The sequence below is a fragment of the Sesamum indicum genome, linkage group LG10 (genome assembly GCF_026168435.1).
Source record: "Sesamum indicum cultivar Baizhima isolate 11 linkage group LG10, ASM2616843v1, whole genome shotgun sequence".
Classification (NCBI taxonomy): Eukaryota; Viridiplantae; Streptophyta; class Magnoliopsida; order Lamiales; family Pedaliaceae; genus Sesamum; species Sesamum indicum.
In genome coordinates, this window is record NC_142666.1 from 1,221,437 (window position 1) to 1,249,389 (window position 27,953).

General features: G+C 35.4%; 6 protein-coding genes across 18 annotated transcripts; 5 read left to right on the plus strand and 1 right to left on the minus strand.

Moving 5' to 3' along the window:
• Positions 1–1,663: 1,663 nt before the first annotated feature.
• Positions 1,664–6,439, plus strand: SQN (peptidyl-prolyl cis-trans isomerase / cyclophilin-40 (CYP40) / rotamase). 4 transcript variants are annotated; one of them, XR_016067832.1, is made up of 10 exons: positions 1,664–2,005; positions 2,514–3,014; positions 3,147–3,234; positions 3,342–3,397; positions 4,047–4,151; positions 5,270–5,345; positions 5,608–5,645; positions 5,748–5,808; positions 5,944–6,086; positions 6,193–6,439. XR_016067832.1 is itself a non-coding variant. In XM_020697214.2 (9 exons), the coding sequence occupies exons 1-8, from the start codon at positions 1,832–1,834 to the stop codon at positions 5,799–5,801; spliced, it is 1,092 nt and encodes a 363-aa protein (XP_020552873.1). In that variant the 5' UTR covers positions 1,664–1,831; the 3' UTR covers positions 5,802–5,808; positions 5,944–6,439. The 4 variants fall into 4 exon arrangements, 2 of the variants coding, with proteins under 2 accessions (XP_020552873.1, XP_088742060.1); XR_016067833.1 differs by having other exon boundaries at positions 5,944–6,055; positions 6,190–6,439; XM_020697214.2 differs by having other exon boundaries at positions 5,944–6,439.
• Positions 6,440–9,978: 3,539 nt separating this feature from the next.
• On the plus strand, positions 9,979–11,153 carry LOC105172848 (blue copper protein 1a). The gene is made up of 2 exons (XM_011094434.3): positions 9,979–10,370; positions 10,680–11,153. Exons 1-2 carry the CDS (start codon positions 10,055–10,057, stop codon positions 10,937–10,939), a joined length of 576 nt encoding a protein of 191 aa, XP_011092736.1. The 5' UTR covers positions 9,979–10,054; the 3' UTR covers positions 10,940–11,153.
• A 1,841-nt stretch (positions 11,154–12,994) lies between these two features.
• On the plus strand, positions 12,995–17,976 carry EMB2745 (Tetratricopeptide repeat (TPR)-like superfamily protein). 9 transcript variants are annotated; one of them, XM_088886092.1, is made up of 6 exons: positions 12,995–14,083; positions 14,174–15,772; positions 15,905–15,993; positions 16,083–16,155; positions 16,808–17,350; positions 17,486–17,976. In XM_088886092.1, the coding sequence occupies exons 1-2, from the start codon at positions 13,108–13,110 to the stop codon at positions 15,415–15,417; spliced, it is 2,220 nt and encodes a 739-aa protein (XP_088742218.1). In that variant the 5' UTR covers positions 12,995–13,107; the 3' UTR covers positions 15,418–15,772; positions 15,905–15,993; positions 16,083–16,155; positions 16,808–17,350; positions 17,486–17,976. The 9 variants fall into 9 exon arrangements, with proteins under 9 accessions (XP_088742218.1, XP_088742211.1, XP_088742212.1 ...); XM_088886085.1 differs by having other exon boundaries at positions 12,996–15,772; positions 17,486–17,628; positions 17,735–17,976; XM_088886086.1 differs by having other exon boundaries at positions 12,996–15,772; positions 16,808–17,110; positions 17,223–17,350.
• Positions 15,530–17,026, plus strand: LOC105172971 (peptidyl-prolyl cis-trans isomerase CYP40). The gene is made up of 4 exons (XM_011094598.1): positions 15,530–15,772; positions 15,905–15,951; positions 16,083–16,155; positions 16,808–17,026. The coding sequence occupies exons 1-4, from the start codon at positions 15,530–15,532 to the stop codon at positions 17,024–17,026; spliced, it is 582 nt and encodes a 193-aa protein (XP_011092900.1).
• A 2,002-nt stretch (positions 17,977–19,978) lies between the features above and the next one.
• LOC105172845 (blue copper protein 1a-like) lies at positions 19,979–21,152 on the plus strand. The gene is made up of 2 exons (XM_011094426.3): positions 19,979–20,370; positions 20,680–21,152. The coding sequence occupies exons 1-2, from the start codon at positions 20,055–20,057 to the stop codon at positions 20,937–20,939; spliced, it is 576 nt and encodes a 191-aa protein (XP_011092728.1). The 5' UTR covers positions 19,979–20,054; the 3' UTR covers positions 20,940–21,152.
• Positions 21,153–21,960: 808 nt separating this feature from the next.
• LOC105172844 (polyadenylate-binding protein RBP47) lies at positions 21,961–27,712 on the minus strand. Of its 2 annotated transcripts, none has more exons than XM_011094425.3 (6): positions 27,271–27,712; positions 24,828–25,305; positions 24,162–24,193; positions 23,952–24,082; positions 22,797–22,893; positions 21,961–22,300 (listed from the first exon to the last, which is right to left on the minus strand). In XM_011094425.3, the coding sequence occupies exons 1-6, from the start codon at positions 27,586–27,588 to the stop codon at positions 22,193–22,195; spliced, it is 1,164 nt and encodes a 387-aa protein (XP_011092727.1). In that variant the 5' UTR covers positions 27,589–27,712; the 3' UTR covers positions 21,961–22,192. The 2 variants fall into 2 exon arrangements, with proteins under 2 accessions (XP_011092727.1, XP_011092726.1); XM_011094424.3 differs by having other exon boundaries at positions 24,162–24,241.
• Positions 27,713–27,953: the final 241 nt, after the last annotated feature.

Sequence of the window (27,953 nt, forward strand, 5' to 3'; positions counted from 1 at the left end):
TATAAAAAATTATAAAATATTTATGTAATTACACATAATTTAAGAGAGTATGAATGTGGATTATCCTTAAATAAAATAAATAAATTGGAATGACAATGAAAAAGAGTGTTGCAACATTGGGGGTGGGTTATTGGGTGTGGAAATGAGCATGACTCAGCCCTTATGCAGCACTGCACTATTATGTGGTCTAGTGAATTATGCCATCACTTGGCTTGTACCTTTCAATTTTCTACCATTGAGTTAAGGCATGTTTGGGGAATTAAAACAAAGTAATTGTTACCTTTTTATCTTATATTTTCTTGCATTTGGAGGGCGTTTGGCTAAGCTCGTAAGCTTTTCAAAATATTTTATTTTTAAGAGCTTAAAAATTCTTTTTAAAAATTATTAATTTTTTTTTATAATATCTTATAAATTATATAAAAATTAATATATCATAAAACAAAAAAAATTCATACCCTCTCTCTCACGCACACACACAAACACACTCTCCAGGATTTAAAGAATTTTTTTAACGTTCGGAGAAGAGAAAATACTTTATTATTTAATAATAAATTATTATAATTAAATAAAAATAAGATTGATATTAATATTATATTTACTGAAAAATATAAATTCAAGACATTATAAATTATACGATTAGAAATAATCATTATATTAACAAAGAAAATATCAATTATATATCTATATTAATATTTGAATAGCATGAATATACATATATATTATTTTTATTCAAAATATTAGGTAATAATTCGTCAGTCTTTTTTTGTTATAGTAAAAAGATTATCTATTAAATGTTTATTTAAAACTAAAGTAATGTGTATTATTTATAAAAGTATTTTAAAAATATTTAAAACAAAATATGTAAAAAAATAACAACTTATTTGATTTTAATGCACCATGTCCATTTTAGAGGGTGTTTGGCTAAGCTTATTTTTAAATAAAATCTAATATCTTAAAACCTTTCAGAACATCTTAAGATAAGATGTAGAAACTTATAAGATATTTTAAAAAAGTTTAACCAAACACCCACTATTTTTCTCCAACAACATGCCTCAATTGGTATTTTTGCAGACTTTTGAGAGACCTCGATACGTTATTTATGCCAAGTGGTGATAAAATAAAAGAATCAGTAAATTACTCCTTATCAACGGCTTAGAAATGGAGTAATTTGCTTCATTTTTTAAAATATAGGGGATAATTTATTATTTTATTTTTCAAGGAGATTTTTGCTTATTTCTCATATCACATGGGGTTAATTGTATTTTTTATATTTTTGTAAAGGGATTAAATTTAATTATTATTATTATAATTATTCTTAAATATTACCATAAGATTTTCTTACTATTATTAAAAGATCAATTTGAATTATAATTACCATTTAAAAAGTGAGTTTGTCATCACAAGACAACTTCACAAAAACGAAAGTGGAAAAAAAACCATATATGATAATTAATTCATTAAATCAGATGTCATGACTTACTTTATAAGAAATCAGAATGAGAAATACAATGAAAAAAAATAAAAATGAGAAAAATACATAAGATTACAAATTTTATGGGGCTGAATTTGGATTATGACAAAAATGAGGGTCAAACTAGCAAAAATAACAATAAACACGCGGCGCATTATAGCGAGGACCGGGGCGTAAATCTGTAGGCATTTGAATAATGACGACTGGAGAAAGCTCCAAGAGTTCGAAATATATATTAAGCGGGACTTAGGGTTTTCTTCCGCTATCTACTCTTCCAGACTCTTCTTCTGCTCGCATATACATACACCTATACACACACACACGCAAAAGTACGTGCACTGTGAGACAAGGAACGCAACAATGGGTGGGAGGCCTCGCTGCTTTCTGGACATAAGCATCGGAGATGAGCTAGAAGGGAGAATTGTTGTTGAACTGTACAATGACGTAGTCCCTAAGACTGCGGAGAATTTTAGGGCTCTTTGTACTGGAGAGAAAGGAATTGGCCCGAATACCGGCGTTCCTCTGCATTACAAGGTTTTCGTTATCCATTTTCTGCTGTGTGCGCACATGGATGTGGAAGTGCGTGTGATATTGTGTTCAAGCGTGCTTTGTTTTTGATTAATCGATCATAAGTAGTAATTGAAACTTATTAAAAAGAAAAAGCGGAAATGGGAGCTTGTTCTTTCTCGTACTATATAATTGATTGGATAAATTGTTAATGATGTAGGAGAATTTCGGGGATATGTTCCAAAGGTTGACTTCTTGTTGAAATGTATGAATGGAAAATTGCATTATCTTTTACCTAGTAATTGTGAGACAGGATAATGTGAACTATTCATGAATGTTTTTAGGTGAATTGCTGTGGCCTATGTTTATGTGATTCTGAATGATTCTGTTCTTGTTTTAGGCATGCCATGTGTGCGGAAGAGATTTTATTCTTTTCTCATGTTGATTGCTCTTGTTTCACCAGATGTTTGTCATTGGACAAGGCAATTGCTTCTTTTTAGCACAGTTTCTTATGATAGTTTTACGTTCCATTTAGGGATCCCATTTTCACCGTGTCATTAAAAGTTTTATGGTACAAGGAGGTGATATTTCTGCTGGTGACGGAACTGGAGGGGAATCCATTTACGGACTGAAATTTGAAGACGAAAATTTTGAATTAAAACATGAAAGGAAGGGTATGTTGTCAATGGCGAATGCTGGGCCCAGTACTAATGGTTCCCAATTTTTCATCACCACAACTCGGACATCTCATCTGGATGGAAAGCATGTTGTTTTTGGGAAGGTAATCAAAGGCATGGGAGTTGTTCGTTCCATTGAGCATGTCACTACTGGTGAAAATGATCGTCCTACAGTTGATGTTGTTATTGCCGATTGTGGAGAAATTCCAGAGGGAGCTGATGATGGAATTGCAAACTTCTTCAAAGATGGTGACATGTATCCTGACTGGCCTGCCGATCTCAATGAGAATTCTTGTGAGCTTTCTTGGTGGATAACAGCTGTAGAATCGATAAAAGGTTATGGAAATGAACATTTTAAGGTAATAGGTATCTGAAAATTGGTTACAAATAAGATTACTCACCCTTCTCTCCTTAGGGCTTCCACACAAATCTCTCCTTCCTTTTTTATTCAACTAGCTGTCTTGTTAAATACCTGCCTCTGATGTTTGCAGAAGCAAGACTATAAGATGGCTCTAAGGAAGTACCGAAAGGCTCTGCGCTATTTGGATGTGTGCTGGGAAAAGGAAGGAATCGATGAAGGTAGTCAGAATATTCTCTCTATATCTTACAGTTATAGCAATTTTGAATATCGATTGGCCAATTGGATCTGATTAGTAATTCTTCTTTCCGGTCATCTACTCTTGAAGCAGACAAGAGTATGTATCTGAGAAAGATGAAGGCGCAGATATTTACCAACAGCTCTGTGAGTTCCTATTTTGACTGCCCACTAGTTCTTTATGATGTTCAAATTCGTCTTTTTCTGTTCATGGCATAGCTTCCTATTAGGGGGAATGCTATTAGTGAAATCAAAGGGATAAGTTAAAGCTATTTTTTGTGCCGAAGGTCTAAGTTTGGTTTCCAAGTAAATCTTTTCACATCTTTCCGATATTGCTCTCTCTATTGTCCTTAAGATAAGGCCGGAAAAAACTGTTTTACGAATAAGATAAAGGATCTGTATTTTTTGCATTTTCTCCTGGTCATTCTCCTTCTCATTTCCCAACATTCTTTCTTTGGGCTTTAGGTGTTGCATTGTTGCTTGTTCGTTGGTATTGGCATTCATATCCTTTGTTTTTATATCTTCACACATACCATGGATGTATGATTTGGATTCTACAAAGCTGTAATGAATTTTTAATGATTATGTAGAACATGTCTCCGAGGATTTTGCAATATACATACATACATTGTATATATACATATATGTGTGTGTGCATTGTTGTGTATGTGTGTTCATATAAAATGTCTTTGATAGACGATTAAACTGTGCATGCATACAAAAGTCGGTATGGTTCATATTTATTATGTTCAAATATTCTTGTTTCACCTAATGTATATCATCTATCTTTTTCTAGGCTTGTAAACTTAGACTAGGAGACTTGAAGGGAGCACTTCTGGACACAGACTTTGCAATGCGTGATGGTGAAAATAATGCAAAGGCATTGTTCCGCCAGGGCCAGGTTGGTGATTTGTCCCATGACGTTGTCATCCTTTTGTGGTGCCTTATCTGGAATGTTGTTTGAGCACCAAAGAGGTCATTTATATGAATAACTCCTTATATTTGCCGGAGATGGAGACCTAGATCTATGAAGTCAGTATTTCTTCACTAATCTATTGAGAAAATTGTTATGCATTTTGGTTGGAATCTACTCGGAGAGGTCATTTTTATGAATAAATTCATGTTAAAGATGGGAGACCTATATCTATGAAGCAGTATTTCTTTACTTCTTTATTAAGAAAATTGTTGTGCATTTACTCAGTCAGAATCTACCAACAATTGACTATCCATGGATGGGTAAGGACAAAACTACGAATCTGTTAATCGCTTAGCAGAAGTACCAAGGTTAATCATGAACCAGCTTGATACAACTTCCAGTACTTGAAGATCCTGATATACATGTTGTTCTTTCTTTCCTTTTCTACATTCTTTGTTGTTCCTGTGGCATAACTTGCGCATAAATGCAAGTTTCTTCTGAACCCGCCAACCCAACACACGCTCCAAAAGAGAAAAAAGAGGGAAAAAGACAATAGTTAAGGTTTTTGTTTTGGGGTTAGTGCAAAATTAAATTAACCACAGACATTGTAACCCATTGAGGACATTTTCTTTAGTTTCATAAGGTGGTAATTGAAAAGCTTGCATGCCTAAAGGACTATTTTTCTAACCTTCATAATTTTTTCTTTTATGTTCAGGACATAGAACCAATACCCCAGGGGTAATGCAACTTTTTGCTCGTTTATAAGTTCACTGTCTGCTGCTTAGTTAATGTTTCGAATTTAGTTTTATCCATCATGCTTGATTCTTGATAGTTCCGATTCATAGTCATTGTTCTTCAGCTACTCGTAATACGTGCTAATCTCTCTTTATTACTCATGTGAAATATGGTCATATATATTTGGTTTAATGAGTTACTGTGTGAAAATATGTATACAGATTCCATGCTCGTTTGGTACATATTCTTGTATTTCTTCCCCCACTGGCTTATTTCATGCATCACCCTTCGGGAGACTTAAAAATCCTTATGCTTACAGCTATTCCGACATTGGCAATACTGATACATATACCTTCTAAAATGACCAGGCACATGTGGCTCTCAATGATATTGATGCTGCAGTAGAGAGTTTTAAGAAAGCATTGGAATTGGAACCAAATGATGGTTAGTAAATGATCTCTCTCTCTCTCTCTCTGATTCTATATGCATTTCCCTTTTCATGAATCATGATGCTTAAGGAAACGATCAAGGATTTTACATGCTAGCTCTTCTCGATGTTTTAAACAATACCCTCGAAAGCTCACAAATTTCTTGAGTGCCTGAATATATTTTAATTTTGGACAAGCAAATCATTTACATTTGAAGTGGTAAGGAAAAGCTCTGGACCTTTAAGAAACCTTGTGACATTTTACTGCTTTTGCTACAGGAGCAATAAAGAAGGAGCTTGCTGCTGCAAAGAAGAAGGTAGTGACACCTGTCTTTGAAGTTCTTGTCATTAGAACTTTGTTACCTATGCTTGTGCAGTGACCTCACTATCTCTCTCGTTTCTTGGGTTTCCTTGAATAGATTGCTGATAGACGTGACCAGGAGAGAAAAGCGTACGCCAAGATGTTCCAATAGTAATTGAGTAAGAACTAACCCACGATAGATTTATGACCCAGATGTATAATGATGTTTCTCGTGACATTAACAGTCGATTTCTGTTCTACCACTGGGTATCCATCATCAAATTTGATATATTGTTTTTTCTTTGGTAATTTAGGTCAACTGGTTCAGGCTTTTTTCGTCGTGCTCAAATCACCTGAAGGGGTTTAAGGTATTGAACTCCTTATAAAATGATCAGCTTGGTTGCAGAAGAAACTGGCAGCAGATAGTAGATACCTGGAAAGTCTTTTACTGCGTCTGGTATCTCGTCATTTGCATTAATCAGTTACTGTGATGATAATAGTTTTAATTCAATGCTCGCCTAAGTTTATTTTTTTTCTTATATGCTTCAAATTGGATCTTCTAGGTTTGAGAAGAGAAACTTTGACAAAATCAAGACCATTTCTAGGTAAGAGTTATGCCTGGGCCATTTCAGAAGAGAACCTAGTCGGCGCTAGGAGGCCGTACAGCTCTTTTTTGTGTTGTAGCAATCTGTAACTTTGAGTTGGCAGCTGTATTGAATTGAATTATTCATAGCAATTGAACCATGTTTAATTGGAATTATCAACTTTTGATTTATTGCTGATGAGAGAATGTTATATTATTATGTAGCATGGCTATTTGCGTTTTTACCTTATTGTTGTTATTAGTTCTTGGGAAGAAAAAGGAATAACTGAGTTAATATGTCCAATTTATTCCACAGCAATCAGCACAGTTAGAGATGGATAGCCTGTGGTGTATACTATTTCGGGTCTCGACAGTGGAGCTTGAGTCAAGTTTTTGAAAATTTTCTTTTGAAAAATAAAATTGTGATATTTGATAACATTAGTTAATAATTTTACAAATAATTTAGATTTACTAGATGCAGATATGATTAATGCGTGTGAATTACATTACTTTGTACTTGATCTGCTCCTAATTAATCGCATCAGATTTGGGTACTGAGATTGAACTTATAATACTTAAAATTTGAAAATTTGCAGAGTAATCATTTGTTTACCAAAATTATATAGATGTTAAATAAATCAAAATTCAACTCTTTTCAGCGCCTAATACTTTTTCTTTTTAATACCATTTGTGATTTTCCGGAGCATTTACTATCTAATATAGTTACTTCTTGTTATATTTCTTTCTTGTACACAGGATGAAATTCAATATTAAGATATTATATATAGTGATTGAATATTGACAAGTGAAAAAAAGACTTTGATTGTTTCATTTGGATATAGCCAAATATTTATTAGAATTTTATATTTGTCTAAAAATCCTTATTTAACACAATGTTGTTTTAAAATTAGTATGGTTTTGCTATTGTGATGGTTAAAGTTACGTGGATATTGGACATCATCATCATCATCATCATGTTCATTTTTATACTTAGAATATAAATTGCAAACTGCCTAATTGGTGGACTTTGTTTTCTCTTCTCTTCTCTTATGGTGAAAGCCCACTACCACTACCGCTACCTCCACTTCCGACTTCAGTCATCATGGGATCGTCACTGCCTTATTAATTTGACTTTGTCTTAGTTGAAGAAAACACACACTAAGTGTGATTATCTAACTTTTTAAAAGTTATTAATAACAATAACATTAATACTATAAACCAAGTCGTCCACGAGGACAACTTGCGAGTCTTGAAAGGCTTGTCAAATATGTGGGTAATATTCAAATTTAGATCCATTATTATAATAATAAATACCCATGTCAGTGGATTTATTGCCTGCTTTGGTACAATGTGAATGAAACCCAATGGAGATTTATAGGTAGAATTATGGTACATATAGGGTAGAGCAATACCCGTCCACTGACAGTAACAGATATAGATTGTATTTTCAAATATTTTTCTAACCTAGCTACCTACCAAACATGACGGTAATATTAATTAGTTCTTCTAGCTAGTATAAACGAATTTATCTCTTTTTTAGAATGTTTGAACTTTTAATGTACTTTCCTCAATTTCTCTAATTATACATTCTTTTTCTTTCACATTTGAATTATTAGTGAATGTATCTAGCATATAATTGTTTACATATCAAAATCCATTAAGTGTTGCATAATATTGAAACATGGAGCATTAAATTGGGCACCTTAGTATTTGGAGGGACTAAGAATACCACCTTCCTATATGTTGCAGTACAAAAGATACACCAGAACAACTGCTAAGTTGTATGCTAAACGTGCAATGCTGTAAAGCCTACTGTGTTCATATGCGTGGGCTTGATATATCTATTTAACAGGACGTCTTGTATTTGTCTTGTATTCGAACATTACTGTGTGCAAAAATTCTCTTAAATTAGTGTCAATCACAAATTGTAAATGGAATTCAGCGTTTGACGGACCAGCTTTTTTTTATGCACTGCTTTACCTTGAAAGGAAAATGAGCTTTGTTTCCATGGGCGCTAGTAGGGGTGGCAACGAGTCGAGTTCGAGCTTGATTCTGTAATTTCGAGCTCGAGCTCGAGTTCAAACTGATTTTTTATTTTTTTTATTATTATTATTATATTAAATTATGAAAATCACCAATTTTTTTACATAAATTTATAAGTAAATAAAATAGATTATATAATACATACTATATTATTATTATTAGATTAAATAGTGGGAATCATCAATTTTTTACATAAATTTCTAAGTAATAAAATAGATTGTATAATACATACTATATTATAAATACACCAAACTATAGTATGAAATTCTAATTTATTGTTATAAATATAAACTACTGATTAGTTTAGTAGTAATAAAATTGGTAAATTGTACAAAAAAAAAACATCATTCTGAACATTTTAAAGTTATTGGAAAAGTATCAATTATCTGAAATAATGCAATTGAACTACATAAAAATATTTTATAGTTGAAATTAATATATGTTCACAATCTGAAAAATTTATATATTTATAAATGTTAGTATAAGATTGATGTAACTATCATCTTACATTGTTAAATAACATGGATTAATCGGGCCATCAACATTCAGATCAGACTGTTAGATATGATCAAACTTACATAAAAATACATTTGATAAAGTTTTAAACTTATTGGATATACGGATGTCGAGATATCGTACTCGAAACATAAGAATAATCATTCAAGACGGTGTATCATTGAATCAGGCCATGCGATTTTAAATCATACCATCTTATGTGATCTAATGGACACAGTCTTGTATATATTTAAATTTCATATGAATCGGATAGTCCGGATTTTAAGATATTGCAATTATTGATTAAACTTTAATTCCATTATATATATAATAAAATAATAATTAGAATTGTTCAACCATCACCATCATTATTATTATTATTATTATTATTATTATTATTATTATTTTTAGATTAATTCATAGAAATTACTAAATTTTGACATAAATTTATAAATAATAAAAAATCATAAGTGATTACTTGTCAAATTAAGAAAAATATAACGTAATACAAATATATATTAAAATATAATATAAAGTTTATATATGTCATATTAAATAATAATTTTAATTACAAAAAATATTATAATTTACTAAGTTGTTGATTAAATTTATTTTTGTATAAAGATTAAATGTATAAATAAAAGTACCATAATTTATTATTATCCAAAATAAAAAATATGACATTGATTAATAAATATAATATATGGTCAATTTTGGTTATAAAATTGATCAAATATTAAATATAAAATTAATATATAAAAAATTCAAAAATAAAAATATATAAAAAGAATTAAAAAAAGGGCCAGCTCGCGAGCTGGTGAACACACACAATTGAGCTCGAGCTCGAGCTCAAGCTTAAAATCGAGCCGACTCGCGAGCTCGACTCATCTGCCATCCCTAAGCGCTAGGCACTCCCGCGGTTCGTGAGAAGGAAAAAGGGCTCATTCTTTATACTTGGGGGCCAACTCGCCAATGAAAAAAAGGTTGTAACATAAATTAGGAAGAGCTAAACATACTCAAAATGCACACTAAGTGGAAGACTTGGAAATTCCAACATAATCAGATTCAAAAAGAAAAAATCACACCTTATTTTCATAATGCCAACTCACCAACCAACTTAAGGGGAAAAAAAATCAATTTTGACCTATTCCATCTACCTATCCAAGATTTGCATCCCCTTTTCCCATTCAATTACCCCACAAAACACTCACTATATAAACCCTAACTCCTCCTCCATCACAGCATCCACAAACCAATCAACTTAATTAGTAACATTAATTACTGCATAGATATAGAAAAGCAAAATGGCACACTATATGTATGCAATGGGCATGAAATGTGGATCGGGAGGGCTACTTGTTCTTCTTGCGGCTGCTGCATTTGCATGCATGTTTGCTGCTGCAACGCCAACCAAGAACTGCACTACTGGTTACAATGCAGGAAGCACCGCCTGGAACCACACTAACAGCGGCTTCTGGGGTTTTGCCGGACGCAAAAATGCGACTCTGGGCAGTTCCAGGAGGATCATCGTTGGGGGGTCGGAGCAGAACTGGCGTTTTGGGTTCAATTACACCGACTGGGCGATCAAGAATGCTCCCTTTTACTTGAACGACACTTTAGGTAATTCACTGTTCGAACCTGTTATCTATCTTTTATAGGAATAAAGCGTTGCTATTGGATAACATAATTCCCTAGAAATAACTCAATCAAAATGTGTCGAGGTATATCTAATATTTTGCAACCAAAGATCGAGTTAGGTGTCATAGGCAATCTCAATGAATTCCTCAGTGATAGTATTTCTACATGTTACATTGTAAATTTGGGACGAAAAAGGGTATGTATACAATACATATAATCATAAACTCAACTAGTTTTATTACATTCTAACCAAGTAAGTCGTTGTAATTGACCACAATTCAATTTGTACAGTTTTCAAGTACGATCCGCCAAACGACACCACATTCCCCCACAGTGTCTACTTGCTACCCAACTTTTGGAGTTTCCAAAACTGCGACCTCAAAAGAGCAAAGAAGATCGGAGAAGTGAGCGATGGAGGTGGGGACGGTTTCGAGTTCGTGTTGAAGAGATGGCAGCCACACTACTTTGCATGTGGGGAAAGGGACGGATTCCACTGCAAGGTTGGACTAATGAAGTTCGGAGTCTGGCCCTTGATCCCTGGGTATAACTAAACTATTGATTAGCCAAACATGACGTTGTCAACCGTCGCATTTTACTTGAAATCCGTGGCTATTTCTGATTTGGGTTTTGTTTTAGTCTTTGACAAATAATGGGGAGGGGAGGTGTGTTTGTTTCTTGTCTTTGGTAGCACAGACATGATTCTTGTTGTATTGGCATTCAAGTTTGAAATTCAATAAAATTATTTATATGGACTTTACCTTTATATATATATATGTCATTTTTCATTATCTATATGGACTTTACCCTTAAAATAAAATAAAATATTTTTAACCACTGTATTAATCTATGATTTAAAAGATAAAAAATGTAAAATCAAGCCATTATTCCTGCTCCGTTTCAATATACACCATTAAAAATTGTAAATTATGTCTAGGGGTGTCAATGAGTATGGTAAGACCATATCCAAACTCATAATATAATTCAAAAACTCAGATCCAGATCCATTGAATATTTTTAGACCCAAACCTAGACCAATAAAAAAAGATAAATTGATCTGGATAGAGTCTCTACCCATCAATACCCATGGGTCTATGTACCCAATTTGGACAATATATATATTTTCAATTCAATTGATTTACTAGGAGCGTGCAATTATCGATTAACCGAACGAAAATCAATTTTGATTATTCTTTCTAGATTTTGATTATTCAATTTGGTTATAATTTTTTATATAGATTAACCGAACCTAATCGAATACTGAATTTAATATATATATATATATAAATATAATTCAAATATAATAAAAATAATATATATATTAAGTATCTTAATATAAATATTTATAATAAAAAATAATATTTTTTAGTTAATATATACTTAATTATTGATAATTTATAACAAATAAATTATCATTATGTATATATTTTTTATTATTTTCAGTTAATTCGGTATAAAAACCGAAAAGAACTGAAATAAGTTCTATTCTTAACAAACCAAACCAAACCAAACATTTCAATTCGATATTCAGTCTGCCATTTTGGCATACCGAAGTTTTAGTTAACCAAACTCTCGATTCATTCGGTTAATCGAATTCAATACTCCTGTAATTTACATTCAAGTGAACAAATTTAAAAAATTTAAGACACCATACATTATTTATCATTTAATTCTTTAACCAAGTATATTTTTTAAATAATAAATATTAAATTATGAAAAAAATTAAAATAAAAAGAAAGATTTAAATTAATTAGTAGATTTGCAGGAAAAAAAAATTGGGTTGGGTCTGACCCTACCCAAAAATTGAGTCTTGAGTTAGATTTAATGGAATGAGTAGGATTTGAGTATAGAATAATTTTTTAAATTTTTTTTATTTGAGCCTGGATAAAATCTTACCCTGCCAATTGTCGGGCTAATTATGTCTATAAGTTTCTCTTTTAATTTTAGGAAACAACTAGTTCAATGATTAGTAATTAACCCAAAGTGGAGGGTACAGTACAAATATTCCCGGGGCTTGGGGGGGCAACACGCAATTTACAGAACTTCATATGCTACTTAAAATTGGGATGATTATACTTTACTCTTATAAAATTTGGTGTATTTACACATACGTCGTCAGTGATTTGAAAAGTTATATTTAGTGTTCCCGATGTTGATTTTCGTATCCCATAATAATAGGTGATTTATTAGTTAAAATTCACTTAATTTACTAATATTAGCAAAAAGATTAAATAAAAAATTCATATTTATTCTTAATTGACGTATTATTGATTTATTGCAAATTAAATAATTTTTTTTTTATCAAATTACCTTTATAAAATGAGGATGTACCTCGTCACATGCATCATAAAAATAATTTGATTAAAAAAATTATTTGACCTATAATAAATTAGTTATAAATTAATTGAGTTAAATATGAAATTTTAGATAACTTGTTTGTTAATATTAATAATTTTGGTGAATTTTAAATAAAAAAAACTATATATTAAATATTAAAAATACTGAATATAATTTTTTAAATTATAAAGAATTTAAGTGTAATTACCTCTATTTAGGGGGGTGGTAATTATCTTTTAAAAATTTACTTCCGAACCCGATATATTCCAGGTGGTTTTTATCCTACCCGACCTGGTTTCTGTTCACCCGCCGAAAACCTTCCTAGTTTGCTATACGGTGCAGTTCTTCTACAGTTGCTACGGTAGGTTTTCGATTTCCTCCGAAAATGCGCCTCCGTAAACCTTTACATCGACCTTTCCACACCCTAAATCTCCTACCCGAATCGGTGAATTCAGCATATACGCCGCCGCCGCCGCTTTTCTCGTCTCCGCCGGACACCCTGCTCGTCGACAAGGCCGTATCAATCCTCAAACACCACCACCCCTCTCAACTCGACCCCTTAGTATCTCAGTTTACCCCTCAAACCGCCTCCTATTTACTCCTCCAATCCCAAAATAACCGGAATCTAACCTTAAAGTTTCTGAATTGGGCTCGCAAGTTGCCCTTCTTTAGTAATCATCTACAATGCCACTGTCTCTGTATTCACATTCTCACTCGCTTCAAGCTGTATAAAACCGCCCAATCCCTGGCGGAGGACGTTGCTTTAAGTTTTCCCGATGATGAGAAGGGCGATGTAGTGTTTTCATGCCTTAGAGACACGTACCAGGCTTGCAACTCGAGCTCCGCGGTGTTTGATTTGATGGTAAAAGCTTTCTGTAGTTTGAAATTGATAGATAGAGCTTCAAACATTATGAATTTCGCTAAACATCATGGGTTCATGCCTAGTGTATTGTCGTATAATTCTGTTCTAGAAGCGATAATTCGAAGTTCGGTTCGTGGGTATGTGGAGTCAGCGAGAAATGTGTATCATGACATGATAGATAATGGTATTTCACCTAATGTTTTTACTTACAACATATTGATTAGAGGGTTGTGTGCAAATAAGGAAATGGATAAAGGATTATGTTTCTTAGAGGAGATGGAGAAAAAGGGTTGTTTACCTAATGTGGTTACATATAATACTTTGATAGATGGCTGCTGTAAGATGGGGAACATCAACAAGGCGTGTGCGTTATTGAAATTGATGTGGGAGAAGAATTTGGAGCCAAATGTGATTACATACAATGTCATAATCAATGGTTTGTGTCGAGAAGGGAGGATGAAGGAGACAAACAAAGTTTTTAAGCAGATGAAGGCAAAGGGTATCATTCCAGATGAAATTACATACAATACACTTGTGAATGGGTACTGTAAAGAGGGAAATTTTCACCAAGCTCTTGTTTTACATGCAGAGATGGTGTGGAATGGGTTGTCTCCGAATGTGGTGACTTATACTTCTTTGATAAATTGTATGTGTAAAGCAAGGAATTTGCATCGAGCCATGGAGTTCTTTGACCAGATGCAGATCAGGGGACTGACCCCAAACGAGAAAACATATACAACTGTGATTGATGGTTTCTCTCAGCAGGGTCTCATGGATGAAGCGTACAAACTTTTAAGTGAAATGATTAGTAGGGGTTTCTCACCTTCCATTGTGACTTACAATGCATTAATCTATGGGCATTGTGTGTCAGGTAGGATTGATATTGGTTTAGAAGTGGTTCGAAGTATGACTGCGAAAGGAGTACAGCCAGACGTTGTAAGTTACAGCACAATCATATCTGGGTTCTGTAGAAATTTTGACTTAGATAAGGCATTCCGAATGAAAGAGGAGATGATTGAGAATGGAATTCTTCCTGATGCCATTACTTATTCATCATTGATTGAAGGTCTTTGCAAACAGAGGAGACTGACTGAAGCTTGTAAATTATTTAAGGAAATGTGGAAACTGGATCTGCAGCCTGATAAGTGTACATACACCACACTTATTAACGCTTATTGTGCAGAAGATGATATCAGAAGTGCAATTCATCTCCATGATGAAATGATTAATAAGGGTTTCTTTCCTGATGTTGTTACCTATAGTGTGTTAATAAATGGGCTCAACAAGCAGGCTCGAAGTAGGGAAGCAAAGCGGCTTCTTTTCAAATTGTTTTATGAGCAACCTGTTCCTCATGATGTCACATATGATTTGCTGATAGAAAGTTGTAACATTGAATTTCAGAGTGTGGTAGCTCTTATAAAAGGATTCTGCATGAAAGGTTTGATGAATGAAGCCGATCGAGTTTTCAAGGGAATGCTTCAGAAAAATCACAAGCCTAGTGAAGCAGTTTATAATGTTCTCATACACGGTCACTGTAGAGCAGGAAATTTGCACAAAGCCATCGATCTTTACAGGGAAATGGTCCATCATGGACTTGTTCCTCACGGAGTAACCGTTATTGCTATAACTAAAGAACTCCACAAAGTGGGGATGACAGAGGAGCTGAGTCAAATTTTACAAGATACATTGAGAAGCTGTAAAATCATTGATGGTGACCCTGCCAAAGTCCTTCTGGAGGTCAACTATAAAGAAGGAAACATGGATGCTGTATTTAACATTCTAGCAGACATGGCCAAGGATGGCCTTCTTCCAAATGATGTAAGAACTGCTTAGGCATGTGAATAAATTATTTGATCAAAAGAGTTGATATCACGTGGAATCAGAAAGTGGGAATGACATCTCATCTGGATGGAAAGCATGTTGTTTTGGGAAGGTAATCAAAGGCATGGGAGTTGTTCGTTCCATTGAGCATGTCACTACTGGTGAAAATGATCGTCCTAGAGTTGATGTTGTTATCGCCGACTGTGGAGAAATTCCAGAAGGAGCTGATGATGGAATTGCAAACTTCTTCAAAGATGGTGACATGTATCCTGACTGGCCTGCCGATCTCAATGAGAATTCTAGTGAGCTTTCTTGGTGGAAAACAGCTGTAGATTCGATAAAGGGTTATGGAAATGAACATTTTAAGGTAATAATTATCTGGAAAATGGTGACCAATAAGATTACTCACCCTTCTCTCCTTAGGGCTTCCGAACGAAACTCTCCTTCCTTTTTTATTCAACTAGCTGTCTTGTTAAATTCCTGCCTCTGATGTTTGCAGAAGCAAGACTATAAGATGGCTCTATGGAAGTACGGAAAGGCTCTCCGGTATTTGGATGTGTGCTGGGAAAAAGGAAGGAATCGATGAAGGTAGTCAGAATATTCTTTCTAATCTTATAGTTATAGCGTTTCTGAATATCGATTGGCCAATTGGATCTGACTCGTAATTCTTCTTTCAGGTCATCTATTCTTGAAGCAGACAAGAGTATGTATTTGAGAAAGATGAAGGCGCAGATATTTACCAACAGCTCTGTGAGTTCCTATTTTGACAGCCCACTAGTTCTTTACGATGTTCAAAGTCGCCTTTTTCCTTTCATGGCATAGCTTCCAATTAGCGAGAATGCTATTAGTTAAATCAAACGGGTGAGTTAAAGCTATTTTTTATGCCGGAGGTCTAAATTTGGTTTCCAAGTAAATCTTTCTCATCTTTCCGTTATTCCTCTCTCTCTATTGCCCTTAAGATAAGGCCGGAAAACTGTTTTTACGAATAAGATAAAAGATCTACCTTATTTGTGCGTTTTTTCCTGTTCATTCTCCTTCTCATTTCCCAGCATTCTTTCTTGGGCTTTAGGTGTTGCATTGTTACTTGTTCCTTGGTATTGGTATTGATATCCTTTGTGTTTATATCTTCATACATACCATGGATATGATTTGGATTCTTGTAATGAATTTTTAATGATTATGTTGAACATGTCTCTGAGGATTTTGCAATGTACAAACATACATTGTATATATACATATATATATATGCGTGTGCGGGCAGTTGTGTATGTATGTGCATATAATATTTCTTTGATAAACGATTAAACTGTGCATGTATACAAAATTTCGTTGGTTCATATTTCTGAGGATTATGTTCAAATATTCTTGTTTCACCTAATCTATATCATCTATCTTTTCCTAGGCTTGTAAACTTAAACTAGGAGACTTAAAGAGAGCACTTCTGGACAGAGACTTTGCAATGCGTGATGGTGAAATTAATGCAAAGGCATTGTTCCACCAGGACCAGGTTGGTGATTTGTCCATGACATTGTCATCTTTTTGTGGTGCCATATCTGGAAAGTTGTTTGAGCACCAAAAGGGGTCATTTCTACGAATGACTTCTGACATTTGCCGGAGATGAAGACCTAGATCTATGAAGTCAGTATTTCTTCACTAATCTATTGGGAAAATTGTTATACATTTTGGTTGGGATCTACTCGGAGAGGTGATTTTTACAAATAAATTCATGCCGTTAAAGAGAGGAGACCTAGATCTCAATTTATGAAGTCAATTTATCTTCACTACTTTATTAAGAAAATTGTTGTGCATTTACTCAGTCAGAATCTACCTACAACCGGACTATCCATGGATGGCTAAGGACAAAACTGATGTTTCCTGGAATAGATTGCTGATAGATGTGACCAGGAGAGAAAAGCGTACGCCAAGATGTTCCAATAGTAATTGAGTAAGAACTAACCCACGATAGATTTATGACCCAGATGTATAATGATGTTTCTCGTGACATTAACAGTCGATTTCTGTTCTACCACTGGGTATCCATCATCAAATTTGATATATTGTTTTTTCTTTGGTAATTTAGGTCAACTGGTTCAGGCTTTTTTCGTCGTGCTCAAATCACCTGAAGGGGTTTAAGGTATTGAACTCCTTATAAAATGATCAGCTTGGTTGCAGAAGAAACTGGCAGCAGATAGTAGATACCTGGAAAGTCTTTTACTGCGTCTGGTATCTCGTCATTTGCATTAATCAGTTACTGTGATGATAATAGTTTTAATTCAATGCTCGCCTAAGTTTATTTTTTTTCTTATATGCTTCAAATTGGATCTTCTAGGTTTGAGAAGAGAAACTTTGACAAAATCAAGACCATTTCTAGGTAAGAGTTATGCCTGGGCCATTTCAGAAGAGAACCTAGTCGGCTCTAGGAGGCCTTACAGCTCTTTTGTGTCGTAGCAGTCTGTAACTTTGAGTTGGCAGCTGTATTGGATTGAATTATTCATAGCAATTGAACCATGTTTAATTGGAATTATCAACTTTTGTTTTATTGCTGATGAGAGAATGTTGTATTATTATGAAGCATGGCTATTTCCGTTTTTACCTTTATTATTTTTGTTAGTTCTTATGGGGAGGAAAAAGGAATAACTGAGTTAATATGTCCAATTTATTCCGCAGCAATCAGCACAGCTACAGATAGATAGCCTATGGTATATACTACTTCGGGTCTCAACAGTGGAGCTTTAGTCAAGTTTTTGGAAATCTTCTTTTAAAAAAAAATTGTGATATTTGAAAACATTAGTTAATAATTTTACAAATAATTTAGATTTATTAGATGCAGATATGATTAATGCATGTGAATTACATTACTTTATACATGAGTTGCTGCTCATAATTAAGCGCAGCGCATCAGATTTGGGTACTGAGATTGAACTTATTATACTTGAAATTTGAAAATCTGCAGAGTAATCATTTTTGTACCAAAATTATTTAGATGTTAAATAAATCAAAATTCAATTCTTTTCAGCACCTAATACTTTGTTTTTTTTATGTTACCATTTGTGATTTCCGGAGCATTTACTATCTAATATAGTTACTTCTTGTTATATTTCCTTCTCGAATACAGGATGAAGTTCAATATTAAAATATTATATATTGATGGGTGTGGTTCAATAAATTACGTCCAACAACAATTAAAAGGCCCAACACTCTACCTCTTGATCGTAATTGTCGCGAAGGAGGAAGCCCAACTCGAGGAGCCCAATGATTGCCGCCCAAATGCAAACATGCAGTCCTACTCTCGCTCATACGTCACCCTCTGATCCACGTGGCGTGCATTCAGACCTCCCATGTATGCCCCCTTCTTTGACTGACCTGAGATACGCGTGGCAGGAAAGCTTCTCTCAAGAACCTGGACTCTTGCACCCGGCAGACTTCCTGCGGATTGGGAGTTCCCCTCTACCTTGGACTCTTTCCATCACCTGAATCGCAATTCCAACAACATTATTCCTAAAAAATAAGACTTGATCAAGCCTTATCTCAACCGATTTTTATTCACGCATCGTAGGAGTAGGGGGACCTATCGATTGTTTACTGAAGGAAGACACTCCCCTATAAATAGAGGACTCATCCCCAGGCGGGGATACCTTCAACCGGTAGAGATCTAGCTATTATTCTGTTGCACCTATATTGCATTGTCAAACACGATTTTACTCCTCTTTTTCCATCACCACGCTTTATTCCCTTAACACGCTTTATTATTTCGAATTATTATTCTTCAAATTGAGTACTAACTTGGGTGTTGGAGTGCTAATATTTTGTTTTGTATATCTCTTTCTTTTGATTTCTTTTTTAAGCAATTCAGGCCCAACGCTTAAGGCTGAGTTTGCTGTATTCGTGCTAAAATATCACGCATCATATATATTTATTGAATATTCACAAACAACAAAAGACTTTGATTGTTTCATTTGGATCAAGCCAAATATTTATTAGAATTTTATATTTGTCTAAAAATCCTTATTTAACATAATTTTGTTTTAAAATTAGTATGGGTTTGCTATTGTGATGGTTAAAGTTAGGTGGATATTGGACAGCATCATCATCATCATCATGTTCATATATATACTTAGAATACAAATTGCAGACTGCCTAATTGGTCGACTTTGTTTTCTTTCTCCTCTTATGGTGAAAGTCCCACTACCACTACCACTACCGCTACCGCTACCGCTACCACCACTTCCGACTTCAGTCATCATGGGATCATCACTGCCTTATTAATTTGACTTTGTCTTAGTTGAGAAAAACACACACTAAGTGTGATTATCTGACTTACCTTGAAAGGAAAATGAGCTTTGTTTCCTTGGGTGCCATACTCAAAATACATACTAAGTGGAAGACTTGGAAATTCCAACATAATCAGATTCAAAAAGAAAAAATCACACCTTATTTTCATAATGCCATCTCACCAACCAACTTAAGGGGAAAAAAAATCAATTTTGACCTATTCCATCTACCTATCCAAGATTTGCATCCCCTTTTCCCATTCAATTACCCCACAAAACACTCACTATATAAACCCTAACTCCTCCTCCATCACAGCATCCACAAACCAATCAACTTAATTAGTAACATTAATTACTGCATAGATATAGAAAAGCAAAATGGCACACTATATGTATGCAATGGGCATGAAATGTGGATCGGGAGGGCTACTTGTTCTTCTTGCGGCTGCTGCATTTGCATGCATGTTTGCTGCTGCAACGCCAACCAAGAACTGCACTACTGGTTACAATGCAGGAAGCACCGCCTGGAACCACACTAACAGCGGCTTCTGGGGTTTTGCCGGACGCAAAAATGCGACTCTGGGCAGTTCCAGGAGGATCATCGTTGGGGGGTCGGAGCAGAACTGGCGTTTTGGGTTCAATTACACCGACTGGGCGATCAAGAATGCTCCCTTTTACTTGAACGACACTTTAGGTAATTCACTGTTCGAACCTGTTATCTATCTTTTATAGGAATAAAGCGTTGCTATTGGATAACATAATTCCCTAGAAATAACTCAATCAAAATGTGTCGAGGTATATCTAATATTTTGCAACCAAAGATCGAGTTAGGTGTCATAGGCAATCTCAATGAATTCCTCAGTGATAGTATTTCTACATGTTACATTGTAAATTTGGGACGAAAAAGGGTATGTATACAATACATATAATCATAAACTCAACTAGTTTTATTACATTCTAACCAAGTAAGTCGTTGTAATTGACCACAATTCAATTTGTACAGTTTTCAAGTACGATCCGCCAAACGACACCACATTCCCCCACAGTGTCTACTTGCTACCCAACTTTTGGAGTTTCCAAAACTGCGACCTCAAAAGAGCAAAGAAGATCGGAGAAGTGAGCGATGGAGGTGGGGACGGTTTCGAGTTCGTGTTGAAGAGATGGCAGCCACACTACTTTGCATGTGGGGAAAGGGACGGATTCCACTGCAAGGTTGGACTAATGAAGTTCGGAGTCTGGCCCTTGATCCCTGGGTATAACTAAACTATTGATTAGCCAAACATGACGTTGTCAACCGTCGCATTTTACTTGAAATCCGTGGCTATTTCTGATTTGGGTTTTGTTTTAGTCTTTGACAAATAATGGGGAGGGGAGGTGTGTTTGTTTCTTGTCTTTGGTAGCACAGACATGATTCTTGTTGTATTGGCATTCAAGTTTGAAATTCAATAAAATTATTTATATGGACTTCACTCTGAATGGATGGTAGTATTTCATTTGGAATAATAATACTATTTCATGCAGAAATGAGTATCAGATGGTGCTGAGCATGAATCCAGCATTGTGATATCACGTCCAGTGCACAGTTGCGAGATCATCTACTGATTTGTTGCCAATAAGTTCAATTACAATCGTCTATTCATGCAACATCCATTCTCTTCTGCTTTTGCTCTCAAATGCTGTTAGCTAGCATTCCGGTCGTTTGAATTGTGTAATATGCATAACGACCAACTTTCTTAAATCTATGTACTTCGAATGCAGACTCCTAGAATACTGTCCGAGATCCTCCATCACCATAATTAGCCTCAATTTTGGGCTTTATATCGTGAGAAATTCATTGCCTCGTTTTCTTCTCTTGTCTTCAAGATATCCAGAATGCATTGTGACTCCAAGCATTCGCATATTGATGCACATAGAATCGCTATGTGGGAAATATGTATACATTTATCGAGCACTGTATCATGTTTTACTTCACCAGTAGTTTACATGAATGGCCTGCCACAGTTCTGTTGCAAATTGTGCTGCAATGGGTTTGAGACGAAAAGAAGTGTGACAGAGTGGACTAGTTCTACAGTCACATCTCTGTTCAGATATGGAAAAATGCATGCAAGCAATTTCCATCTTATAACATAACATAGCCGATCGACATAAATTCCCCCTGGATTTTCAGAACTTAGGTGGAACAGGGTTTTATGCAACCCTGTCTATGACCCTTTTTATCTTTAATATGAGAGCCACAAAAGGTCTATGACAATCTGACTTTATGAAACCTAAAAAGAATGAATAATTAGCAAGACTAAGAGTCATTCTAGCAAGCACTTCAAAGTCAAAAATTTGAATGTTAAGCTCACCAAAGGAATAAAAAAAAAAGAAAAAAAAAAAAAAACAAACCAAAGCTTGTCTCACGGTGATATTCAACCCAGCTACAAAATTCGTCATGCCACAGACTTCAGAGTTTCAAGTTCATTTGCGAGAATCACTGAGAAGCATCAACAACAGACAGCCCACAGATCACGAGATTAGCTTACTGGCTGCTGGTGGTTCCCCTGACCATTTGAAGATGGCCCATTGGCTGCACCTGCATATCCGTATCCATTGTAACCTTGTCTTCCATAGTAAGCCCCATTCTGCCAATGAAAGATAAATTCAAACAAGATAATCAAACTGAAGATCCAGTGTCATTTTATGGGGACCTAAAGGGCAACTTTATCTCTCCTGTATCTTTTAATTGATGGTTTTGTGTAACTAAACGGATGATAATTGCAAAAGCGCACACTGGAATTAGTACAAAATGATATAACATTGTATCGCATGCTTCTATTGGTCATATTTTTGGGGACTTCATTCTTCAAGTTATTATGTTTTCCAAAATATAATGCAGATGCTCACACTACTGAATTCGGTTCTCTTCTTTTTTAATGGTTGCCAACTTATGAGTAATAGCTGAAGCCACCAAAGGTATAATGAGCACTTAGTTATAAAGCCATTATTAGTTCTTCTTTGTTCAATAGGCAACTCCATTTAGTCAAAACAGTAAACAGTCGCAACTTCCTCCTAAAGAAATTGGGGCAATCCAACTTAGGAAGACCTCAGTCACATGGTTAATTGAAACTGAAGATTTACCTGCTTGTTACCCAGATTTCGACCCCAAGAAAGACGAACAGTCTGCTTGCCAATAACTGTGCCATTTAATCTTTGAATTGCATCCTCTGCATTGCTTCTGTTGAAAGAGAAAATTGGAAGGATCATGCCTTGGTTACTGAAATGACTGCTGGAGCAGCCCTTATAGAAGCACTCATAGAACTCTTCAGAGTTATGCCTATTTCTAATGCTCATAAATCCATGACTATTCTATAGACAATAGAATTTGCCACTACCTCTGCAGACCACAGAAGCAACAATTCAGAAGGATCAGAAACTTTACACAAAGCAGTTTCTTGACCTTGTAACAATGTGGCGTACAAGATACAAAAGACAAGTGAAAGGTGTACTACATGAAAACACTCGCGAACAAGTGAGCAAGAAAATACGACGTAGACAAGGGACCATGGCTGAGGTGTGGGGTAAAAATATCCCTGACATAGATTATGAAGTGAATGTCAACAAGGATTTGCAGTTTATCCTGTAATATCCATCACGAGATTAGCTCATTTCTGAAAAGTGCTCCATAACATGTCAGATGAGCCTTACAGCGTGCAAGAAGAAATTTACAGAATACAACAGTATCATTGCATATTATATGTATAATACCTAACTGATTACATATTCTCACCATCCAGCCAAGATCTTTTAATAGGCAAATGACATTACTTAGTACTTTGGATAAGCCGATAAGTAGTTGAAACAAATTTCTCTGTAGTTGTGAGTGTCCAACTGTATTTTTTATTTTGAAGATTGTTATGATCAGAAATATGCAGCAGTTACCAAGAGGCTTTTCTTCTTGTTTTGGAAGAAAAATTACTTTTCCACTTTCTCTTTGTTGGTCCGAAAGAGATGCAATGCATAACTGCCAACACCTCTCCACCCATAAAACAAATAGAAACAAAACAGAGTCTCTGTCACTGAAAACTGCAGCTAACTGCAGACCATTTGATCTTTTCAATGTGCACCTCAAACTCAAAACATATTTTAGAAGTTCTCAGATGGACACCCCGATTTAGGTAACATGCAGTTTCCTTGTTTCACCACACATGAGAATGGTTTCATATTATTTCATGGGCATGAATTGTATTCCTTAAACAAAAGAATATGCACCAACAAGCCACACCACAGAATTACCTGTTTGCAAATTGTACAAAACCACATCCCTTTCCAGCTGGTATTTTTACAGAGACAACCTCGCCGTATGGAGTAAAAGACTCTCTGAGCTGTTCATCAGTGACATCAGAGTCAAGCCCACCCACAAATACCTAACACAAACATGCATGAACAGAATTAGTCAGGATATAATTTTCTGATCGCTTACTTCAAGAAGTGAGCAGAACTCACTGTAGTGTTGGATGAATCACTGTCTGAGTGACCTACAGGTCCAGCGCCATTTGATGCATATCCACCAGATAAGACCATGGCTAAAGAAATAAGTCAGAATTGTTGAATAAATTTTGCATTGAAAAATTGTAATTGACAACATATAAAACACAATGCTATGGAAAGGCCAAGTAAATCAAAATAACAACGAGAGGACTGAAAAGAAAATATTTGGAAAGTTTTGATGTCTTAGAGCTTATCGTTAGTAGATAGTAAAATTGACAAGAGGATAAGGTGCTTGAAAACTTACCTTCCCACTTACTTCATTGACTATTACATGAAAGAGAATATAAAAAACAGAATGACAGAATGCAAATGAAATCGGTACTTTAGTGAAATTTTTGCTGTATTTATATAAAAACACACTACTGTACATGCTATGGAGCAGAATTACCACATATGCATACACGTATGAAGCACACACATGTATACATATAAATTACAGAGAGCACTTTATAAAGTAAGTACATCACAGGTTCTTCATTAAAGTCAGACAAAGATGTAGGAATACAGAGTTCTTCAGGTCATACATTAATATATCTATGTCAAAAGCTACCAGGAAAAAAAGAACGAAACATTGTCTTGGGCCAAATGCAGAGCAGCAGAACTGTAGAAGTAATATTGTACCTTGTGAAGAATATAGCTGCTGTGGTGAAGGTTTTTTCGGGGTTGCAACACCAATTCGCATAGGCCTACTTGAACAATATACACCATTCATTTCAGTCATGGCCCTGGACTTATCATTTTCATCACCAAACCTGACAAAACCATAACCCTTCGAGCGACCAGTATTTGAATCAACTACCACTTTTGCACCTTTTACAGATGGATACTTGCTAGCAAAGGTATCATGTAACAGTGCATCAGTAACATCAGTAGCCAAATCTCCAACAAATATTGACAAATCAGAACCAGCTTCCGGTCGTCTATCACCAGTGCTAAAGGCTGCCCAGTTTAAGCGAAACGGTTGATCTGCATTGGGCATCATGGTGCCATTGTAGCTCTGCAGAACATTTTCTGCTGCTAAATGAGTATTGAACTCAACAAACCCATATCTCTCTGATTGACCAGTCTGCTTATTGCGGATTATCTTAACAGAAACAACCTGCATGTTTGAATGTCAGAAGTTATCAAATACACCAGTGATCACCGAAAAATCTAACAGTTGCATAAAGGAACAAAGAATAACTGCAATCTACACCTCAGATGGTGCACTCAGAGGTGCTACATTAAAGCAATCAAAAAATGTAATCAGTGAAAGATGACACGTATATCTCTGATAACATTGAATGGATGGTAAGCAGCCACAAATTGCTAATGTATATGACAGATGCTATTCACAGAACTTGGCACAAAGTAAATGTCCTGAAAGCATAGACTCGCTGAGGGGTGATCCTTGCAAAGTAATTGCTATATTGTCAAGGAATGGATCATACCCATTTGAAAGTCAAGTTGTATGCTGCATTCAAACTCAAAGACACAGAGTATCAATGATGCTCTGATCTAACTTTTAATTATCTCGAAAACGAGATTTTAATGCTAGAAAGGCCCAGAGGAGCAGAAACTTGGTTTTAACAAATTACTTGCATGGAGAGCATTAAAAAAGAACTGGTTCTAAAAGGATCTAGCTTTTCACTGACTGATAGTCATTAAATGCTAGCCCAAGTGGCTCATCAAAGCGGGATTTATATATCATCAAGGGCTAACCCTAATCTTAATGCCCAACACAAGGCAAGAGAAAGAAAAGGTAGAATTAGTGAAGAAGATTTGATGAGAAGAAGAAAAGAAAATTGAAATTAAGACAAGCAAAGAAAGGAAGATAGCATTCTGGTGCTGCAGATGATCAAGATATCAAACGGTTGCAGCCACAGATGGAAATTTGTGGGCGATGACATCTCTGCTCAATCATTCAATATCTGTCATTACAGTTATCTATCTTTTCTGTATATTCCCCGTCTCCTGCCCTCAGTGAAAGGTATATTAAAAGAAAGATGTCATCCTTGAAAGTCGGAGATAAACGTCAAAATTAATACCACAGATCTCAGCTGCTATTCCCATCTAATTCAGAAACAAGATATCTCCATTCTCTCAATTATACTGAGTTACCCTTATCAAAAGATTTACTGATTTTCATCAATTGGCATAGTTTACCTACCTTATGTTTATTTAGAAAGAAAATCCTTTCCTTTCTTTTGTCTCATTTATGGAGCTAGTCTAGGTATTACATGTATGCAGGATTTGCAGCCAAAACAATTCTCATCTACAAGGCCCTTCGGCCGGTAAATCTATCAGTACCGTACCTTCACGCAACAGGTATACTATTATTTATTAGCTCGAAAGTGAACTCCAGAGTTGAATTTTCTCAAAGGAACAGTTATGACAAAATTCATGAGACGTTTTACTACTACCACGTTGTAGGCTGTGGCGAATAAACGAATGCTCACGTGAGCACTGAACTGGGGTTTTCACAAGTAAAAATGGTTATGTATCTTCTGAGAATGTAATGAAACAATCTTGCGAGCTTATTACCACAGTTTACAGCATGTTAATAGCAGCGTGATGATGACTCATCATTTTAATCTCCTATTTTAACATTCCAGAAAATAAGAGTATTTGTGTCATCAATCCCATGTAATTTTTCTTTAGCTTAATTAAGAGGGGCGCTGGAACACAAAACCCAAGAACATCAACCACTATGAAGAACGAATATGGAAAAGAAGCAAGACACAAAATCCATATCTTGAGTCACTTACCAATAAAAACGGACGTCTGTGCATGACCAATAAGCCCTACTTGAAACTGTTCCCAAGTTTCTGGTTCTAAACTGAGCATGATATATTTCTTTGATTAACAAAATGCATATAGCACAAGATCTAATTCTCATATCTTCTTTCCTTCAAACATTAAAATGCAGCGTCCACGAGAGGGGAAAATGAGGACAAATCACAAGAATTACCGAACAAAAATCAGGCATCCACTTCAAATGATGTTATAACTTTCCAGATCCAACGGCTTAAAGATGACACAAAAATCAGAAATACATACAACTGAATATAAAAACACTTGCTACCTCTCCAGTTTGAGAAAAACAAGCATGGAGATAACCTTCATCCATCCACTGCTGGAGATCTCCAATCCAGATCGTCTTGTTATCTTCACCCGAACTCTGAATCTGATTAGTGGGCTTGGGTGGGTGAGGTTGAGTATGGTGCGGATGCGGCTGGTGTTGGGGGTAGTACGGCACGTAATGCTGGTTGTACATCATCTGCTGCTGCATCGCCATCACCGGATACTGCATCGCCATCCACTGCTGCTGGTACTGCTGCATCGCCACCCACTGCTGCTGCATCTGCTGCTGTTGCTGCTGATTCGAATCTCCGCCGTTCATTCTTCTCTCCCTCCCTCCAAGCTTGCGTTTTCGCTGACTAGGTGTACCTGGTCTGAGAAACCAGGCTAGAGAGAAAGAGGGAGGAGAGAGAGAGAGAGTTCTTGTGAAGTCGGCTGACCAGGAAATAAAAAGGAGTAAGTACGAGGGATCTAGGGTGGATGGATTCAACGTGTGGCACTGTACTTGACGACGTCGAATCAAGACCGTAAAGTGGATGGATGGAGAGTGGTGTCTGACTCTGGCCGTTGATTTCGCAGAATGGCTACTGGTGGGTCCAGTAGACACCCCCGTCTGTCAGTGGGTCCCAACTTTTTCCAATTTTAGATCTGACCATTAGATTTGGGTGGGAGAAGGAGAACAGCTAC

What these genes read in the sequence shown, in the direction of transcription:
- LOC105172848 (XM_011094434.3), top strand. Translation starts at nt 10,055, where the DNA reads ATGGCACACTATATGTATGCAATGGGCATGAAATGTGGATCGGGAGGG. An exon ending in TTACTTGAACGACACTTTAG is followed by an intron (nt 10,371 to 10,679) that starts GTAATTCACTGT and finishes CAATTTGTACAG; the next exon opens with TTTTCAAGTACGATCCGCCA.
- LOC105172844 (XM_011094424.3), bottom strand. Translation starts at nt 27,588, where the DNA reads ATGAACGGCGGAGATTCGAATCAGCAGCAACAGCAGCAGATGCAGCAG. An exon ending in GTTTTTCTCAAACTGGAGAG is followed by an intron (nt 25,306 to 27,270) that starts GTAGCAAGTGTT and finishes TCAAACATGCAG; the next exon opens with GTTGTTTCTGTTAAGATAAT. An exon ending in GAAATCTGGGTAACAAGCAG is followed by an intron (nt 22,301 to 22,796) that starts GTAAATCTTCAG and finishes TTTCATTGGCAG; the next exon opens with AATGGGGCTTACTATGGAAG.
- LOC105172971 (XM_011094598.1), top strand. Translation starts at nt 15,530, where the DNA reads ATGGGAGTTGTTCGTTCCATTGAGCATGTCACTACTGGTGAAAATGAT. An exon ending in ATGGAAATGAACATTTTAAG is followed by an intron (nt 15,773 to 15,904) that starts GTAATAATTATC and finishes TGATGTTTGCAG; the next exon opens with AAGCAAGACTATAAGATGGC. An exon ending in AGATATTTACCAACAGCTCT is followed by an intron (nt 16,156 to 16,807) that starts GTGAGTTCCTAT and finishes ATCTTTTCCTAG; the next exon opens with GCTTGTAAACTTAAACTAGG.
- LOC105172845 (XM_011094426.3), top strand. Translation starts at nt 20,055, where the DNA reads ATGGCACACTATATGTATGCAATGGGCATGAAATGTGGATCGGGAGGG. An exon ending in TTACTTGAACGACACTTTAG is followed by an intron (nt 20,371 to 20,679) that starts GTAATTCACTGT and finishes CAATTTGTACAG; the next exon opens with TTTTCAAGTACGATCCGCCA.
- SQN (XM_020697214.2), top strand. Translation starts at nt 1,832, where the DNA reads ATGGGTGGGAGGCCTCGCTGCTTTCTGGACATAAGCATCGGAGATGAG. An exon ending in GCGTTCCTCTGCATTACAAG is followed by an intron (nt 2,006 to 2,513) that starts GTTTTCGTTATC and finishes CGTTCCATTTAG; the next exon opens with GGATCCCATTTTCACCGTGT. An exon ending in GGAATTGGAACCAAATGATG is followed by an intron (nt 5,346 to 5,607) that starts GTTAGTAAATGA and finishes CTTTTGCTACAG; the next exon opens with GAGCAATAAAGAAGGAGCTT.
- EMB2745 (XM_088886084.1), top strand. Translation starts at nt 13,108, where the DNA reads ATGCGCCTCCGTAAACCTTTACATCGACCTTTCCACACCCTAAATCTC.